The following is a 20,842-nucleotide window of genomic DNA, read 5'->3' as shown; positions in this document are numbered from 1 at the left end:
CTCTGGGTGCAGCAATTTCTGGAGTGCAAGTCTTCAGTACTTTAACCGGAATATTGTGAGGGCCCATAGACTTTGTACTGTCCAGTGCTTTCAGCCATTTCTTGATATCATGTGGAGTGAATCAAATTGGCTGAAGACTGGCATCTGTGATGCTGGGGACCTCTGGAGGAGGCTGAGATGGATCATCCACTCAGCACTTCTGGCTGAAGATTGTGGTAAATGCTTTAGCCTTATCTTTTTCACTGATGTGCTGGGCTCCCTCATCATTGAGGTTGGGGATATTTGTGGAGCCTCCTCTTCCTGTTAGCTGTTTAATCGTCCAATGCCATTCATGAATGGATGTGACAGAATTGCAGAGCTTAGATCTGATCTGTTGGTTGTGGGATCGCTTAGCTCTGTCCATCACTTGCTGCTTATGCTGTTTGGCACACAAGTAGTCCAGTGTTATAGCTTCATCAGATTGACACCTCATTTTTAGGTATGCCTGGTGCTGCTCCTGACTTGCCCTCTTCATTGAATCAGGGTTGATGCCCTGGCTTGATGGTAATGGTAGAGTGGAGGATATGCTGGGCCATGAGGTTACAGGTTGTGGTTGGGTACAATTCTGCTGCTGCTGATGGCCCACAGCACCTCATGGATGCCAAGTCTTAAGTTGCTAGGTTGGTTCAAAATCTATCCCAATTAGCATAGCAGTTGTGCCACACAAAACGATAGAGGGTATCCTTAATGTGAAGGCGGGACTTCGTCTCCACAAGGACTGTCACTCCTACCAATACCGTCATGGACAGATGCAGCTGCAGCAGGCCGGTTGGTGATAATGAGATCAAGTATATCTGAACATCTTATTGGTTCCCTCACCACCTGCCACAGAACCAGTCTAGTAGCTATGTCCTTAAGGACTCAGCCAGCTCGGTCTGTGGTGGTGCTGCTGAGCCACTCTTGGTGATGGACATTGAAGCCCCACCCAGAGCACATTCTGCACCCTTTCCACCCTCAGTGTTTCCTCCAAGTGGTGTTCAACATGGAGGAACACTGATTCATCAGCTGAGAGGTGTGTTGGCGGGGGTGGTGGGAGGGGTGGTGCACGGTACATGGTAATCAGCAGAAGGTTTCCTTGCCCCTGCATGACCTGATGCCATGAGACTTCATGGGGTCCAGAGTCGATGTTGAGGACTCCCAGGGCAACTCTTTTCCCGATTGTATACCACTGTGCCTCCACCTCTGCCAGATCTGTAAGATATGATTCCTTGAATATGTCTATGTCAGGCTGTTGCTTGACTAGTCTGTGAGACAGCTCTCCCAATTTTGGCACTAGCCCCCAGATGTCAGCAAGAAGGATTTTGCAGGGTCGACAGGGCTGAGTTTGACATTGGCATTTCTGGTGCCTAGGTCAATGTCGAGTGGTCCGTCCGGTTTCATTCCTCATTGACTTGATTTTAGTGGTTTTATACAACTGAGTGGCTTGCTAGGCCATTTCAGAGAACAGTTAAGAGTCAACCACATTGCTATGGGTCTGGAGTCACATGTAGGGCAGACCAGTTAAGGACAGCAGATTTCCTTCCCTACAGGACATTAATGAACTGGGTGGGTTTTTATGACAATCGACAATGGTTTCATGGTCATCACTAGACTGTTAATTCCAGATATTTTATTGAAGCCGAGTCTCCAGAGCATTACCTTGGGTCTCTGGATTAGTCCAGTAACAATGCTGCTACACCACCCTCTCCCTATGTTCTATGCCATTCAACTCAGATTCTCACTTTAGCCACATTTCTCCACTTACCCACCCATCAATCTACAGCCATTATGGTAGAGGTGTACATCTTGAAATCTGCTTGTGCTAATTATGAGGAGCTCTGCTTTTCCACTTTGGCTCACTCAGTTCAATAATGCTGAACCTCACCACATCGAGTCTCATTACAAAACTGTTTCTACATAAAGTGATTTAATCATAGCTATGGGGAAAAACAGTTCCCTGTCTGTCCCTGAAATAGATAGGTACTCATAGCGTTATGTTAAGACAGTGAGAGAGCGTTGTCACAATCAGGCCTTGAGCTATTTCCCATCTGAACCATCTCCCAGGGTGAAAATCCTTGAACAACAAAAGCCTGCATTTATACGGTGTCTTAAATGTAAAATGTTCTGAGGAACTTCACAGGAGTGTTATCAGACAAAACTGAGCAACTTAAGGGGATACTAGGATAGGAGATGAAAAGCTTGGTCAAAGAGCTAGGTTTTAACGATCATTGTAGAGGCAGAGGAAGAGGTGGAGAGTGGTATTGTAGAAGTTTAGTGTGGGAATTCCAGAGCTTATAGCCTCTGGAGCTGGTGGCACAGTTGCCAATGACAGGCTGATGCAAATTGGAATGATGCAACAGGTGAACTTGGAACTTCAAAGAGAAGTTGAGATGAATTGTGACTGCTTTCCAATGTGTACGTGTGCAAAGAGGTTTTGGACTCTCCTTACCTTATAGCAGTATCGGAGAGTTGGGGATGAGGCCCAGCCTGTTGGACAGCTCCCTGTCACACTAGGTGTAGGAGTCACAGCTGCTGGTCCAGTTCCTGGGTCGAGTGAGGTTGCCAGGTTCTGCCTGCAGATGTATTTGGCCCTGAAGCTGTTGCAATCCTTCACATCCCATAATCCAACAGAGTTTCCCGTCGCCAGCACCACACATCCACCTTTGTAACCTGTAACAGAAGGCTCAGTTCATCCACTCAGCATTCCAGTGTAACATTGCAAACCACAATCTAGGAGACATGGAACCACACACATGCCAGACTAGTTGTTTATTTAAAATAAGGACAGATTGAGAAGAGAGCGGTGATTAAAAACAGCCTCTTTGACTGAGCATTGGGTCACCTGTCCTGATATCTCCTTGAGTGCCTTGCGGTCAAGTCAGGTCATCTTGGAGAAAAAAAAACAATCAATTAAACATTGTTGGATTTTCTATCATTGCAGTGTTGCCAGATCAAGGAGCAAAAAGACTCTGTCTTTGTACTTGCTCAAATTCAAAGCTATTCTTCCATTTTCACAGACTCAGGGATCACTCCTCTTTGTAAGGATTTCAGGTTCGGTGTGGGGTTTAGTGTGGCTTTGGAGTGGGATGTCCAGAAACACTTGAAGGAAAAAGGGAAAAGGTCAAAACCCTGGCTTTGAAAAGAGAGCCACGACTCCCCAGGTACTCCCAGACTCTCACGATGTAGAGTCATATTCTCTTCCTGTTGAGGACTTTTCCATGCCTTTTCAACAGCACAAGGAACATCAGGGCCCTAGGAATCAATCCCTTTCCTGCATGGTTTTTGGCAAAAGTCAATAGCCCTGAATATTTTAGACAGACCAAGATGGTAGCCAAGACTTACTATTGTGCCTGTTGGAGTCTGGTTCAGACAATGCACGGCCCTAGACAACATCGTCCTGTCAAACTACAATATATACGCAACCATAAAAAGTTGATGCAAGAGCTTACAATAATTACATTTTTAATCGCCTTCACTGGCAATGTACATTGAGTGTAACGTTTTAATGTTCATCAATAAGAAGATGACCCGAGCTCTCTGGAATTTGCTGCAATTGGAATCACACTGCCAAAAATAACCTTGTCTTCGCTCGATGCAGTTTCTCTAACTGCAGACCGAATGAACACTTCAGCAATACCCGGCCCAGCTAATCACTCATCCAGCTATTAATTTAGAAATAACGAACACAGCAAAGCTCCTCCAACTCCTCCTCTCATTGGTCTAGTGAGTGAATCATGCTGTGTTGACCAGGCAGGCCTAAAGGTTAAATAGTACAACCCCCACTCCGCTCCGTGCTGATCTTAGCTGGGGTAGCGGTAGATCATTCTGCAACTGCTTCCTGGGTTATCAGACAAGGAATGGGGGGGGAGCACTAAATCAGCCAGTGCTCCCCAGCCTCAAGGGGTGGAATATTCCATTCTGGAGACTAAGTCCAGTGACGGGTGTTTGGGCAGTTTGAGGATTTGAATTCGGGTTTAAAAAAATCTGAAATGAAAAGCTGGTGGTGACATATTGTCATAAAAGCCCAACAGGCTCATTAATTCGCGGGCGTAAAGGAAACCCTTACCCAGGCGGGACCCTGTGCCGCTCCAGGTCCACACCACTATGCCCTCTGTGTCCTTAAATGCCATCTGCTGTGGCCTAACCAACCACTCAGTTGTATCAAATCCTGCTACAATGAAGAAACCCCATCACCACCTGTCCCGAGAGTATTGGGCGATGAATGGCAGCCTTCTCAGCAATGCCCAAATCCCAAGAGCAAACTAAAAAAAAAATCCAAAACATTGGATTTGGACTGTCACAGTCACATTTTACCAGGTGTAGAATTTCCCTTCAGATTGGCCAAAACACAAAAAGTCTGGATGTGCGTCTTGGATCTTTCTAACGATTGTTTATTTTCAGCTGTGGAAATCAACTACCTTAAAATGGAGATAGAAAGCATTAGGCTGTGTAGCAAAGCCAAATTGAAGTAGCAGCATGGGGTTCCGGCGCTGCACTTACTGTGCAGTTGTATCATTTTACTTCTCCAGATTTTGTGTGTGCTGTGCACACGGGGTGTGTGTGTGTGTGTGTGTGTGTGTGTGTGTGGGGAGGGGGTACAAGTGTGTGCAGGGTGCAAGTGTGTGCGGAGTGTGTGCGTGTGTGCAGTGTGTGCATGTGTTTGCACACATGTGTTGGGTGGGTGTGTGTGTGTGTGTGTGGTGCGAGTATGTGCAGGGTGTGTGTCTGCAGGGTGTATGTGCATGTGTGCAGTGTGTGCGGTGTGCTTGTGTGTGCATGTGGGGTGGGTGTGTGTTTGTGTGTGTGTGAGAGCAGTGTGTGTGAGAGCCTGTGTGTGTGTGTGTGCGTGCATGTGAGAGGTGTGCGTATGTGTGTCTCCGCGGTGTGAGTGTGTGTGTGTGCAGGGTATGTGTGTGTGTGCATGCATGCATGGAGTGTGTATGTTGTGATTATGTGTGAGCGATGTGTGTGGCTTTGTGTGTGTGTGTGTATGTGTGTGTTTGCGTAATGTGAATGAGTGTGTGTGTATGTGTGCATGCATATGTGTTGTGGTGTGTGTGTGTGTGAGTGAGTATGGGGTGAGTGTGTGCAATCTGAATGTGTGTGTACAGTGTGAGTGTGTGTGTGGTTTGAATGAGTGTGGTGTGTGTGCAGCATGTGTGTGTGTGTGTGTGTGCAGTGTGTGTGTCTTTGTGTGTGCATGTATGTGTGCATGTGTGTATGTGCAGTATATGCATGTGTATGTGTGTGTGTGTGTTGGGGGCGGTATGTGTGTGTGTGTGTGTGGGGGTACGTGAGTGAGAGTGTGTGTGTATTTGTGTGTGGTTGGGTGGGTGTATGAGTGTGTGCAGTATGTGAGTGGGTGGTCTTATTAGAACAGAGATGAGGAGAAACTTCTTTAACCAGAGAGTGGTGAATCTATGGAATTCATTGCCACAGAAGGCTGTGGAGGCCAGGTCATTGAGTATATTTAAGACCGAGATGGATAGGTTCTTGATTGGTAAGAGGATCAAAGGTTATGGGGAGAAGGCAGGAGAATGGGGTTGAGAAACTTATCAGCCATGATTGAATGGCGGAGCAGACTTGATGGGCCGAATAGCTTAATTTCTGCTCCTTTGTCTTATGGTCTTATGGGTGTGTGTGTGTGTGTGCATAGGGATGTGTGTGTGTGGGTGTGTGTGTGTGTGTGCTTTTATAGAACAAAGCTTCATTATTAACAAGCTGCACAGCTCAGATGTCCTTCTACAGCAGTTATAAAAACGAAAGTATTCTCCAGAGCAATTATACTCAGACAGCCATCCAATCACACTGCACATTCATTTCCTTGCCACCGAGTGATATCAGTTCCAGATGTGCTTCACATCAATGTGCGGCCAAAGCAAATAGCATCAGGCCCGCCTGACTGCTGCCTGCCCAGCGGCACCTCACAGCAGATAAAAGCACTCAAATTCTGTGTGTACAAACTTTATCTTCCTCATTTTCCTTACATGAAAAGATCTTAGGTTGCTTGAGGGCATGGAGCGCAGCTAAATGAGAAAGCTGTGGCTCAGTCAGTAGCATACTCACCTCTAAGTCAGAAGATTGTGGGCTCAAGTCCTACTCCAGTGACTTGAACGCAAAATCTAAGCTGATGCTTCAGTGCAGTGTTGGGGGAGTGCTGCACTGTCAGAAGTGCCCAGCTTGCAGATCAGGTAGTGTACCAAGGTCCTGTCTGCACTGTCAGGTAATCCCAGGGCAATATTTCAGAGAAGAGCAGGGGAGATCACCCTGGTGCCTTGTCCAAAACTTATTCCTAATCCAACATCACTAAAAACAAATGAGATGCTAATTATATCATTCCTGTTTGTGGGATCTCATTATGCCCTGATTACTGCTTTCCCTACATTACTGTAGAGACCACACTTCAAAAAGTACTTCATTGACTGTAAAGTGCAATAGGACATCTTGAGGTTGCAGAAGGTCACAAGTTCCTTATTTTCTTCCTGTTCCTAAACAGCAGCTACGGTACTTCCAAAATCTTTTTTTAAATTAATTTCTGGGATTTGGGTGTCACTGGCTAGGCCAGCATTTGTTGCTCATCCCTAATTGCCCTTAAGAAGGTGGTGGTGATCGGTTTTCTTGAACCACTGCAGATGGTGTAGGTACACCCACAGAGCTGTTAAAGACGGCCTCCAGGATTTTGATGCAGTGACAGTGAAGGAATAGAGTTTCAAGTCAGGATGGCATGTGCCTTGGAGGGGTACTTGTAGGTGGTGGGGGTTCCCATACACCTGCTGCCCTTATCCTTCATGGATTAGAGGTTGTGGATTTTGGAAGGTGCTGTTGAAGGACCCTCGGCAGGTTGCTGCAGTGCACCTTGTAAATCACACTGAGGTCAGGGTGCACTGGTGGTGGAGGGAGTAAATGTTTTAAGGTAGGGTGCTTTGTCCTGGATGGTGTCAAGCTTCTTGAATGTCCTTAAAAATCTACAGTCATCCAAACAAGGGGACTTTATTTTGTCACTCTCTTGACTTGTGTCTTATAGATGGTGGACAGGCTTTGGGAGTCTGGAGGTGAGTTACTTGCTGCAGAATTCCCAGCCTCTGGCCTGTTCTTGTAGCCACAGTATTTATATGGCTAGTCCAGTTCAGTTTCTGGTCAATGGCAACCCCCAGGATGTTGATAGTGGGGGATTTAGCAATGGTAATGCCACTGAACACCAAGGGAAGATGGTCTCCTGCTGGAGATGGTCATTGCCTGGCACTTCTGTGGCATGTATGTTACTTGCCATTTACCAGCCCAAGCCTGAATTGTGTCTAGGTCTTGCTGCATACAGGTATAGATGGCCTCAGTAACTGAGGAGTCGCGAATGGTGCTGAACATTGTGCAATCAGTGAACATCCCCACTCTGACCTTATGATGGCGGGAAGGCCATTGATGAAGCAGCTGAAGATATTTGGGCCGAGGACACTACCCTTGCAACCCAAAAGTCTCAAAAATCTACACCAGGAACTTCTTTTATGTTTTTCCCAGGGCAAGTGAGGTGGATGGGGGGGGGGGGTTTAAGTGTACACAGCTGGAGGGTCACATGCTCCAACCATTCCCCTAAACCCAAAGCAGTTGTTGAACCCGCCCGAGGCAGCCAGAATATTCCCAAGTGATGCCTGTCCATGCTCGAGCGGCAAGGTTTAAAGAGGCCACACCGTTACCTGGCTGGTTTCGATTCCAGTTGGTGAAGGAGACAGCGTCGCCACCCATCCACTGGAAGACCCCCGGGTGGTTGGCATCCTGTAGAGCTGTCCAGAAGTTGCCGGAACGACCGAGGATGAGGCTGATGATGAACGACTGCTCAAATCTAACAGGAGAAAGAATGAATATCAGAGTCATAATGGCAGCAGCTTAAAACTGGGTAAGACTCAGCTTCTGAAGAATAGATTAGATTAATGGGACATGCCTCAATAACTTATAAATAGTAAATGTACTTTCAAATTCCACATATGGATATCCTAAAACTGCTTCACTATGTTCCTGGCCAATTATCCCATTTCTTCATGTCCCCGGGTGATACTCCTCAGTGAAGGACAGGTGTAGCTTAAACAGCTCTAAATGGGTGTCCCAGTCTCACTCTATAACCAGACAGCAAACTCACCTGGGCTGAGGAACACCCTCACCAGCTGGAATTTCCCACCAGCCAGAGGGAGGCTCTCTTCATAACGCACAGTGGGGTCCTTTTTAAATCAGCCCCTTCCCAACGCCACCCAATGGAACCGTGTGGCTGGTGACAAGGTGGTTGGAGGATGGAGGGTGTGGGTGGTGAAGGGTGTGCTGCAGCATTCCCGATATGTCCCTGCCCCCTCTCCATCACCTTCCTGAGAACAGGGGCAAGAAGTACCCACTTCCAGCAGGACCGGAGATGGTGGAGTGATGATAACCTCATTGCACTAGTAATCCAGAGGCCCAGGCTTTGGGGGCATGAGTGGTGGAATTTAAATTCAATTAATAAAAAAATGCTGGAATATAAAAAGCTCGTCATCAGTGATGATGGCCGTGACAACTATCATCAATTGTTGTAAAAATCCATCTGGTTCACTAACACTCCTTTAGGGAAGGAGCCATCCTTACCCAGTCTGATCTACATGTGACTCCAATCCCACAGCAATGTAGACTTTTAATTGCCCTCTGAAATGGCCTAGTAAGCCACTCAGTTCAAGGGCAATTAGGGATGGGCAACAAATGCTGGCTTTGCCAGAAACGCCCCCATCCAATGAAAGAATAAAAGAAACGTTGGTAGGTTGCAGTCCGAACACTCAAATGGCACCACAATGTTATTTTAACTTCTGGACTCGCCAAGCCACATGGTGCCAAGCTTAACAGCCAGATCAGGGTGTGTGTGAATGGTCAGAAGGGGCCAAGGTAATTTTTCTAAAATTACTTTCTGTGGAATCATTGGGGAGCAGGAGGAGCAGGAATTCTCTCCCGGTTCCTGCAAAGATTCATCCCTGTCTAGGCCTATCTAGACCTGGCCTTGTCCACCCTCACAGTACAGGACCTGTTGCTAAACCCCTTCCCCAACACATAACTTAATGCCGGGGGATGTTCACACAGGTCCTCAGCCTGTCAACCCCTCCTGCCGACCCTGACATCACTCTAAAGCGAGAGACCATCTGGATTATTTCAGCAAGGGCCAGAGGTTAAAATGATTCAAGCCTCATGGTTAACTCCCTGTAGCATTCCAGCTCCCTCTGCCCCATCCCCATTACAATTAACCCCCAGGAATCTCTCCTATAAACCAACACCTTGAATGCAGATGTATGACTATGACTATTCCATTGCTCAGTGCTCAGTAATATTTTGGTCTATAAAAATTAAGTTAAATTGAGTTTGGGGAGTCTCAAGCCAGTTCATAGTGGCTGTGGGCCCACAGCTCTGTTTTGAGGCGAACCTGGTAACTTCACATACAAATACAGCGTAAGGATGGTCCATACAGGAAATAGAAGGATGTCACTCTGCTGAAGGAGGCGGTGACCTTACATAGTATTTACAGCACAGAAACGAGCCATTCAATCCAACAGGTCCATCCCAGTGGTAATGCTCCACATGAGCTTTCTCTCACCCTTCTTCAGTTAATTCCATCAATATATTCTGCGATTCCTTTCCCCCCTTGTTTATCTTGCTTCCCCTTAAATGCTTTTATGTTAGTCAACTGCTCCTTGCAGTAGCCATTCCCATATTCTAACCACTTTCTGAACTCTCCTATTGGATTTATTAATGCCCATTTTATAGTTATGACCCTAGTTCTGGTCTTGCCTAGAAGTGGAAAGCTCTCCTTTATGTCTACATATCAAATCCTTTCATAATTTTAAAGCCCACTGTCAAGACATCCCTCAGTCTTCTCTTTCCCAGTCTGTTCACTCTAAGGGGATAGAGCTGTGGTATATTGTTGGGGCAAAGTAGAGAGCTTTACCACTGCATCTTTTGATGTACATTAGCACCAAATCCAGCAGTACCACTTTAAAATCGTATTCCTGCTTTCAAATTCCACAGTAACCTGACCCCTTCCTATCTCTATAACCTAATTCAGCCCTACAACACTCTGAGATCTCTGCAGTGCTCCAGTTATGACCTCCTGAGCATTCCCTGGGCCCTAAATCTTTTCATCTTTACATCTCTCTCTCCTCCTTAAAAAAACACCTTCTTCACCAAGCTTTTGGTCATGTGTGTCTGATCTCCTTATGTGGCTTTCTGTCAATTTTGTTTGATTAAGCTCCTGTGAAGCAGTTTGGGATGATTTACCACAATAAGGACGCTATATGAATCCAACTTGCTGTTGCACTGAACTGTGCACGACCCAGGGTGTTGGATCCTGACACTGGTCCCAAAATGGGGAAGTGTTTCATTCCCCTGGATTATCATCTGGATGAGAACAAAATATTCACTCTCCTAATCCCTAAAATAAGGTCAGTTGGGATTTATTTTATCGTTAAAATGGCTGGTGAAAGGCATTCAAAATAAAATAGATCTCAATTTTTGTTGGAAATGGTTCCGTTGAGATTGATTCCACTGCAGCGCACACAAGGTGGGGGGGAAGGAGTGAATTGGCAGTTTGCATAAAACTTATTTTTATATAGTGCAATTTAACATAATAAAATGTCCTAGGCACATTATAAAACAAAAAATGACACTGAACCATATAAGGAGATATTAGGTCAGATGGTTAAAGAGGTAGGTTTTAAGAAGTGTCTTAAAGGAGGAGAGTGAGGTAGAGGCGCAGAGAGGGGCAGAGAGGGTGTTCCAGGGCTTGGGGCCTAGACAACTGAAAGCGTAGCCACCAATAGTGGAGTGATTAAAATTGGAGGATGTTCAAGAGACTGTGGCACTGCTGATCGCTTTGGTATTGAGGTCACTCAGAGCAGTAAGGCCCAAGCTGCTCTTCCTCAGTTAGATGTCAGTTTTTTGTGTGAATATAGGAATCTCACGTACCTGTTCAGGATGGTCACAAGGGTCGACCTTTGACCTGTGCATTTCTTCAAGGCCTCGTCAAAGGTCACTGATTCCTCACCCACAAAATAGCAGGAAGAGCCATGCAACCTCCAGCCCTGCGTCCAAAGGAAATAAATACTTTGTTAGTGAAGAGCCAAATGGACTGATTACAGTGCTGTGCCATTAAGAGCAGAGACAGCCAGCATTGTCACTAATGGACTTGCAGCTCTTAGTTGGTATCTTCCACAAAAAGATCTGCAAGTTCTATGGACTAAATCCAATATGACATGAGCACAATAGCCTTAAACAGTGGCAATAGTTACCTCATTGTGCAGTTCCTTTATTATTTCATGGGACCTGGGTGTCGCTGGCAAGACCAGCATTTGTTGCCCATCCCTAATTTCCCTTGAACTGAATGACTGGCTAGGCCATTTCAGAGGGCAGTTGAGAGTTAGCCACATTGTAGTGGGTCTGGAGTCACACATAGGCCAGAGCAGGTAAGGATGGCAGATTCTTCCCTAAAGGGGAAGGGAACCAGTTGGGTTTTTATAACAACATGGTCGCATTACTGAGAATTCTTTACATTCCAGATTTATGGACTGAATTCAAATTCCACCAGCTGCCATGATGGGAATTGAACCCCTGTCCCTAGAGTAGTAGCCCGAGCTTCTAGGTCACTAATCCAGTAACATCACCATTACATCACCATCTTCCCTAATATACATAGCAACATAAACTGCCTGGCAACTTCTTCTGACAGGGAACTCAATGTACGAGAGAGCAGCAGCATTTGTACTACCCCAAAAGCAGGCTTCAACGTGCCAGATCACACAAGTTGCTTTCCTCCTAATCCTCCAGCCACATTACTAAACTTTGTAACGATTCAGATAGGTAAGGTACAAACAGCAAAATTCAAACTATTCAGGTAGTTTTCAATGCCAACAGGCTTGCCAAGTAGCTTTAGCTCCGAGAATAATCTTAAGCATCTGAAAAGTATTTGAAAGTCATGGGACAGGATTTTACCCTTGGAGAGGGTGCTCGGCAGGGCTGGGCAGGTACAGTCGGGAAGCTGCCTACAATCGGCTCCATACCGCTGAGCGCTGCCTGTGCAGGCAGGGGGGAAGGAGGGAGGGTCAGGCCTAGCGTGCACTTTATGCATGTGTGAGAAAGAACACGGAGCTGACTCAGGGAGATTGAAGAACTGTGTAAAAAAAATTAATGAGGAGGATAAAAATGTAATAAAACTTGAGCCCTTGTGTGACTCTGTCACATGAGCTGGGAAGAGTTTTTAATTCAAAAATAAAGTTTTTATTTACTGTTCGCTCGTGGATGAGGTTTCCTAAAAAAGGTAAAGGCCGCTTGGCCTTTTCGCCAACTGCTAGGTTGGATGGTCAACATAAAATTGAAATTAATTAGATTGTTAATGGCCTTAATAGGCCTTTTAACTATCGGTGGGCTTGCAGCTGACTCTGGCACACACCCACCGAACGACATATCAGGAGACGGCGCGATAACGTCGGGACACACGCCCGACACCACCGTGTGTCATTTTACACTCGGGTGTGTTGGGTGCACGCCCGCTCGCCGAGTGTAATATTTTGTCCATGAGGAAATTTGTGTTATAATTGACCACACATAAGAGGCAGCTGTGTATTCCTCCATTTCCAGGGAATCGCTGATGATTCCAGAGTAATTCTCTTCTCCACCACAAAAGACCTCAGGTAGAGCTGCACCTTGGCATCCAGCCTACAGGGGCTGTGGAAGGCATGAAGAACCTGTCAGAGGGTGTTCACGCATGTTTACACGCCAGATGAAAAGTGTCTGCTGATTTTACTGCACAGAAAATCGAACAAAACAGACTGCTTACCCCCCGTGCTCAACTCCTGGAACAGGATTTTCGGAAGGCAAGGTTTCCCACCCCACCACCCGACGAGTCGGCGGGTAACACATCTCTGCTGATACTGGTTACCCCCGCAACCAATTAATGCTCTGCAGGCCATAAATTGGCCACTCATGGGGCCTCAATAGGTAAATGATGAGCGGGCCACACAAAGCCTCCACCATTGCCCCACAAAATGGGAGGCCGGCTGGGGCGTGCAGACAGGTGGCATACAGGCCACATGCTGCATTTTATGAGCCCGCCCTGTCTTCCAATCGGTGGGCAGGAGTCGTTAAAACTTCACCTCTGATGTGCACCTTTAGCACGAGGCTCAGCAGGAGGAGCACTAAGTCATAATGTGAACTCCATTCCTTATTACACCGACAATACATTAAAACTGATGCCGATGCCAGAGTAATTTATTCAATTAAAGTGCACTACTGGGGATTAGGGGGGGTGTGGGCTAGAGACAAATACACTCCTTTGTCTGATTTCTGGGCTTGCCTTTATGATATCAGCCACTGCATTGAGATGTGTTCGACGAGCAGTGATTTCTAAACACTATAATGTAATGTAATGGGGAAATTGTTAAATGTTCCTCTATTTTCCACACATCAGCAAGAGACTGGAGGAGAAATTCATCTTGGGTGGTATCATTAAACAGGAGGTGACACAATGACCTCCCATTTTAAACCTCGCTTGACATTCAGTTCTAGTGAAGTCAGAGGGGCTGAATATTGGCGTGGCTGATCGGATTCCACCCACTTTCTGTGACCTCACACAACCAATTTCTACCCCACCATCTCCCTTTGTGAGTTTTCAACAGGGAGGGAGAGGGAAGTCAAAGGTTAGGTGTGATGCAGCTGTTGCTTGTTGTTCTCAAACTTTATTCTGATTTTTTTTTGGTCGCTCTGTCCCTGTGTATTTGGTGAAATTCGCTGCCATGGTGCCAACTCCTCCCAGACCTCCTGTTGGTGGCACCACTGAGCCTGTGCATGATGGCATCTTCTTCCATAATGAATTGTTCAACAAGATTCGAACATTCAACTTCATAAAATAATTATTGCAGTTGATCCTGCTCAGGGCAGCAGACATATGGGAACACCACCACCTGGAAGTTACCCTCCAAGCCACTCACCATCCTGACTTGGAAATATATCACCGTTCCTTCACTGTTGCTGGGTCAAAATCCTGGAATCATCGAACTAACAGCACTGTGGGTGCACCTACACCACACGGACTGCAGCAGTTCAAGTAGGCAGCTCACCACCACCTTCTCAAGGGCAATTAGGGATGGGCAATACATGTTGGCCTAGCCAACAACGCCCACATCCTGTAAATGAATTTAAAAATCCACTGAAGAAATTAATCTAAGCCTGTGTTAAAGGGAGGATTTTGGGAAAACTCTCATACAAAGTACAAACCATCCCCTGCTAAGACCACTATTATCTTCCAGCAATCGGACACACTCTTCATGTGCTTTGATTTCAGGTCTTCATTCTCGTCTGGAACTATTCTAGAAACAATGGAATTAATTTAAACTGAGTCAAAGAACCAATTTCAAGATGTACAAGAGGGAGTTCCAAATCATTAGGAATAAGAAATGACCATTTGCAGCCCACAGCTTGTCCCTTTCAATCCCATCCTTCTCCAAGAACATATTTGAGATTAATGATACTGTTCTTATAATTAAGCTTCTAATATCCTTTAAATGGAATAATTCTACCAACTCCCATTGTTATTACACTGAACTTCCTAATTTTTAAAAAATGACTTCTTCCAGAATTGGTCAGAGCAACTTTATAAATCTTCAGTAAGATAAAAGCAAAATAAATCTTCATATTGTTGTCTCATGAAGGCTCAGGTGTGAGTGTCTGAGTGAAGGGAGGCCGAGGTGTGAGTGTCCCAGTCAGGGGAGGTTGCGGAGTGAGTGTCCCAGTGAGGAGGAGCCCAGGTGGGAGTGGCCCAGTGAGGAGAGGCCAGGGAGTGAGTGTCTCAGTCAGGGGAGGTTGAGGAGTGAGTGTCCCAGTGTGGAGGGGCCCAGGTGGGAGTGGCCCAGTGAGGAGAGGCCAGGGAGTGAGTGTCTCAGTCAAGGGAGGTTGAGGAGTGAGTGTGTCAGTGAAGGGAGGGCGAGAACTGGGTGTCCCAGTGAGGGGAGGCCAAGGAGTGTGTGTCTCTGAGAGGAAGGGCTCAGTAGTGAGTGTCCCAGTGAGGAGGGGTTTTTTTGTTTTATTGTTATTTTTTATTTGTTTAAACAGAGTGTTGGAGCACAGAGGCAGGCCTTGCACCCAGCCTGCATCCACACCAGGAAGCCTGCGCATTCACTCCAGCGTCGCACCCCCTCTTGACCAATAATCCCACCTGGGGATGGACATTTTTAAAGCTCAGGTTGGCCGAGCTGGGAAAGCTCCTGGCTCAGCGAACTGGGCCCGGGGTCAAAGATCTGGGCCAGGGCCTTGGTTTAACAGCGCTGGAAACACTCAGCAGGTCAGACTGTGTCTGTGGAGGGAGAAACAGCTTTAACATTTCAGGTTGAGATAATATTTCTTCAGTTCTGATCTGAAAGGTCACATCAACCTGAAACGTTAACTCTGTCTCTCTCCACAGATGCTGCCTGACCTGCTGAGTATTTCCAGCATTTTCTGTTTTTCCCACTGTCCGCCGTATTTTGCTTTAATTTATCATCTAAAAGATTGCCCTTCTGACACTGTAGTATTCCCTCAGTACAGCATGAGCACTACCCACTGAAAATTATGTGTTCATGTCTCTGAAGTGAAACGTGAATCTACAACCTTCTGGAGATAAGAGTGTTACTAACTGAACCAAGGCTAACAAAGTCTCTCGTTCCCATAACACCACTCATAGCCAGGCTTGGATCAAAATTAATGGTGATAAAGCCCTAAAACTAGGAATGATTCAACATCAGCCCTACATGCTATTTCCCAAAACAAATAATCCTTCGGTGATCTAAATGAATGGGGTCACGGTATTTTTACTAGCTAAGCAGGTGTTGACAAATGAATGAGAAAATCTCGGAAAGTCAACAATCCGCAGGTGCTCAACAAATTCACCACATGACTCCTAACCTTAAGTTCAAATGCCCTTTGCCAATTCATCTGCGTCATTTGAACGAGCTCTAGCAGTTGGATGGTTTCCAAATGGCTGGTTAGAATGGGACTGGTGATAATCACAGATCTAGCTATGGAACCTTTTACACCCATCAGAGAGGGCAAACTTGGTTTGTAAAACCAAGCTGTACTGCTCATGTCTCCCACCAACCAGCTATCAGGGGGGTGGAGGGGGGAATGATCATTCTGTTGGGGTTTTGTGGGGAACAGGGGAAATACCACTAGAACTGTAAAGGCATTATTGATCGAGAGAAAGCAGCCAGGGTCCTGCTTATTGTCATGACCACAGATCCTATCTCTGAATTACTTATGGACATATTGCACTTTTAAGTAAGACATGTTTTTTAAAACAGGACAAACAAGCAAAAGATGACTGAGACTGTAAGGTAACTACTTGCTGGAAAATTCCTATGTAGATTACTTGACCACCCAGTTCAGAGAGAAAGGAATGTCGTACCTAAAAGGCGTGAAACGGTCTACTACAGACAGAGGCACTTCAAAGGAAAAGATACAATGCAAATTGAACTGTGATCTCCTGTGGTTGCGGAGATAATGGAAAATGATTACCTTCTCAGCTGAAACCATCTCCTGTTGAGTTATAGCCCAGACTGTGAACATGAACTGAGTTGAAAAGAAAACAGATCTAGGCAAAAGACATGTTTGTTTTTCCCTTCCAGGAATGCACAAGGAAAGGGGTTTAAAAAAGCCAACTGAAACCTTACTTGTGTGTGCTAGTCTGGTGTCCTGTTCTGGCGTGTGCATGCTGTGAAAGTCACAGCTGAAGAACCCCAACTGAGCATCCCTATGCTTGCAGGTAAAAAACTCTCTCTCTGATTGTTGGAAGCAAGAATCAAGTCAGCAAAGCCACAGTCAAAAAGGAAACAGGACATCTCCTTTCAGCTAACCTACAGAATCAAGAATCTCCAAACCAACTGCTCAACTGCCAATGTCAGCTCTACCGAATCACCCCAACTTAACAGCTGCAATGTTTCACCATCTACTCCTCACAGACAACCCAAAGGACTGATTCGTATAGCTTTTTAACTTTTATTTTTGGACTAAACTTCTCATTTCTAATCTGTGTGCATTTTTATTATCTTTCTCACGTTAAGTAACTAATAAACTCATTCTTTCTTTGACTTAAGACAGTCTGGTTAAATTGGCTCCTTTTAAAACATAAATACAATTGGACTGGGAAAAGGTATCCACGAGGGAAGGGATCCTTTTTAAATTAACCTTGGTGCAACCAACCGAGGGGGCTGAATGAAGAAAGGGAGCCAGTTCACCCCTCCTCACCGGGGAGAATAACAATTTGGGGGACCTCCTCTGGGATCATAACAAATTGGGGGGAGCCTTGCCTGAGGCCCGGTCGTAACATTATTCAATAGGAGTTGAAGTGCCATCAGATTTTGCTGTTCTAATGTGGATGCTTTTTTTTAACTAACCTGTCAATTGGGAAGCTTATGGGATTGGAAGCAATGCTGTTTCTGCACCCTGCATTCAGAGTGTGATACTGGGTGGGGTGTAAAACCTGAACCTGTGGATTTCCCACCCAGCACCTTATGATTAAAACTGCCCCAAAATATTTTTTTAACGTAAAGACCATTCTTGAGGTACAACTGAGAAACATCAGGAGGGGTACATTTGCTTCTTCTCTTCAATTCATGAGGGTGTTCAGGGTTTGGCAGAGCAGCTGATTAAAAATAGTTTGTGAAATTAAAAAAAAACAATCAGTCTCTTTCTGAACACTCACAGCTCTTGAACTGGGAACTTGCTGAGTACAGCATATTGTTCCTGGCACAGAATGAGCCTGTCAAAGTAACAAAGGAAATGCAGGCTGCCAGAGGGGGCAAAGGACCAGGAATAACTCAGCTGTTGGATTAATGGATTTTAAGCTAAAGCATGATGAGTGAGGTCGCTGCCATGTGCAGGTATTTCTCTTGTCGATCTGCCCCTTCGCACCTGAGGGACTGAACTCATCCTCCCAAGTTTAAGGAGGGCGAGTAAAAACAGACAACTAAATCCCTTGAGGAGTTTTACTCCAGTGAGGATGAATAGAAAGCTCAATGGGAAAGAATTGAGTGTAAAACACTGAGTGGTACCATTCACAAGCTTGTTAAAGGAATCACGAGAGCAAACTCCCAACATCGTTCACAACCTCTGGATGCCGCAAAGTGCATTATAGTCGATGTAAAGGCGTAGTCACTGTTGTAATGGACAAGGTGGAAGCCCTTGGTAGCCAATAGGAAGAGTTCTGGAAGCTAGCTTCTCCGCTCCAGTATGATTCACTTCTCACAGGTTTAAAACAACAACAACTGCATTTCTATAGTGTTTTTAACATGGTAAAATGGCCCAAGGCGCTTCACAGGTGCATTATCAGACAAAATCTGATGCCCAACCACACGAGGAGATATTAGTTCAGATGGCCAAAAGGTTAGTCAAAGACTTAGGTTTGAAGGAGAATCTTAAAGCAGGGAGGAGAGGTGAGAGGCGGAGAGGTTTAGTGAGGGAATTCCAGAGCTTAGGGTCCAGGCAGCCGAAGGCTCCGCCACCAATGGTGGAGAGATTAAAATCAGGGATGTGGAAGGGACCAGCAGTGAAGGAGTGCAGATATCTCAGAGGGTTGTAGCAGGGCTAGAGGAGGTTACACAGATAGTGAGAGTCTAAGCCCTAGGTGAAACAAGGATGAGAATTAGAAAATCTAGAGAAGGGCAGATTTGAATAAGGTTCCTGAAGGACTGGGAGCCTCTGAGCAGGGATTCATCCTACCAAGACCTCCTGAACTGCAACCTCATGGGCTCAGTAATGAAACAGAGGATAGATCAGGGGGGGCGAAGGGTAATCAACTCACTTACCTCTTTGCAGAGGATAACATAATCACTTGGCACCCAACAGGGGGACAACACATGGCAAGGGGCAGAGCTACATCAGTACCGTTTGAAGAGCTAGATTCCAATGCATAGACAGTGACATTACAGCATCTCTCACCAATGCTCCCTCTGATGCCCTGGGGCCTACATGCCATGATGGCTAACCTTACCCTTTGACTGGAGAATTGTTGGCCATGGACACCCATTAACAAGCTGTATAAGCCCGGTGAGTGCTCAACTTGCCAGAGGGCTGAGAAATAACAGCAGCCTTTAGGTAGGGAGACATATTATGTTTGCCACCAAAAAACCTTGCTGTTTCTAGCGACAGGCAAAATGCCTTGCATGCCCCGTGTGCTCTACTCGGCGACTCCATGTACTCTATGCCCCGAGACCCCCTTATGTACTCTACCTGGTGCCCACTTGTGCACTCTACCTCGGGTTGATTAAATGTATCCCTGGAGGTTTCATCACATGACTTGCACCCATGCTCCAGCCATTTGTCGGCTAACACGTTCATCCTTGTGATGTACGGCCTTCCAATGCCAATGGGAAAGCAAAAAGACTCATTACCCAACTGGATGATGCTTGGCTGCCAGCCAAACAGCCATTTATTTTGCCAATTTTTAATATTTTAATACCTGGCAAAGAAATGTTCAAGATTTAAAAAAAAAACTATCTTTTTTCCTGTCCCGATGATTTTTCTCTAGGGTTGCACTCAGCAGTGTCCGAGAGATGGGTCTTCAATTCCTGGAGACCCCAGGCTAATCCCGGAGGGTTGGTAGCCCTAACTTTGACCCAAGGCCCCCTCGTGCGCTTTGACCCAGGGCCCCCCTGTGCACTCTGACCCAGGGCCCCCTCGTGCACTCTGACCCGGGGCCCCCTCGTGCATTCTGACCCGGGCCCCCTCGTGCACTCTGCTCTGTGGGCCTCACGTGCACTCTGGCTCAAAGCTGCCTGACCCCGTCTGCACCATATTCAGAGCTGCCGTTAGTGGCAATGGTCCAAGTAATGAAGCTATCAACCCTTGTGCTTCTTATCCTTGTCCAAGCTTTTGGTCCTGTTCTAAAGTCTGCTTATGTGACGCGGTGTCAAATTTGTCTGATAACATTGCAGTGAAGCACCTTGGGATGTTTTACTCCATTAAAAGTGCTATATAAATGCAAGTTCATGCTGCTGTCAAGCAGAATGTCCAATGGAGTATGAAACAGATCCATGTTGGAGGTAACCTTCAGGAAACAGGTCCTTCAGGATGAGGCTATCCAATTTCTCCAGGATCTTTAAGCCTCAGGTACAATGGCCATTCTGCTGAAACTTGTTGCAAAACCGAAAGTTTAACGTTTCTCAGTCGTGGTATCAGAGACAGGTGACCCCCTTCACCCTGTGCTCCCACGTTCAGTTTGAATGCAGGTCCCAGTATTTTTCTAATCAATATTTTTCTAACCTTTGTATCATTCAACCAGATAAAACTTTGCAATATTGATTTTTAAAGTCGGGTTTTGAACAGAGAAAAACAATTAAGCTCGGATTTGGATAGAAGAACCTTAAACTGAAAGAAAGGGGAAACCAAAAGGCTTAAACTTTTCATGGCCTTTAACTGAAGTGATATTGTTAGCACAGTGGCACGCCAATGTATGAAGAGTTCAGACACAGCTTTTGTGGCTCCCAACAAGCTCCTGATCAAGGGCAGGGAACTACATCCCAGAGCCAAGAAGAGGCCAAGGGATTCCCACACAGGAAACAATCATAGGGAGTGTCATCCCTTATACTGTTCTTGCAGAGTCACCAACCACCAGTGCAGCAGCACAGCCTGAAGAATGGGAGCAGGCTGCCAACGTATAGTGGGCCTCAAGGGGGAAATCAGGGAGAATAAGTGGAAAAATGACCCACAGTGAGAAAAATGTTTGTTTGTAGCAAAATCCAAATTTGCACAACTTTCTGAAGCTGAAACACAGCTTGTCCCGAACTGAACTGGTTAAGTCTGTTAAGCT

General features: G+C 45.9%; 1 protein-coding gene across 3 annotated transcripts in view; it reads right to left on the bottom strand.

Moving 5' to 3' along the window:
• mrc2 (mannose receptor, C type 2) overlaps window positions 1-20,842 on the bottom strand; it is a 263,455-nt gene that overhangs the window by 115,195 nt on the left and 127,418 nt on the right. For all 3 annotated transcript variants that reach the window (XM_041173462.1, XM_041173463.1, XM_041173464.1), the window contains 3 exons: window positions 10,978-11,093; window positions 7,707-7,852; window positions 2,468-2,688 (listed from right to left, as the gene is read on the bottom strand). In XM_041173462.1, coding sequence (XP_041029396.1) covers window positions 2,468-2,688; window positions 7,707-7,852; window positions 10,978-11,093 — 483 coding nt within the window. The remainder of the gene's footprint in view (window positions 1-2,467; window positions 2,689-7,706; window positions 7,853-10,977; window positions 11,094-20,842) is intronic.

The sequence above is a fragment of the Carcharodon carcharias genome, chromosome 23 (genome assembly GCF_017639515.1).
Source record: "Carcharodon carcharias isolate sCarCar2 chromosome 23, sCarCar2.pri, whole genome shotgun sequence".
Lineage (NCBI taxonomy): Eukaryota > Metazoa > Chordata > Chondrichthyes > Lamniformes > Lamnidae > Carcharodon > Carcharodon carcharias.
This window is presented reverse-complemented; position numbering and strand designations above follow the sequence as displayed.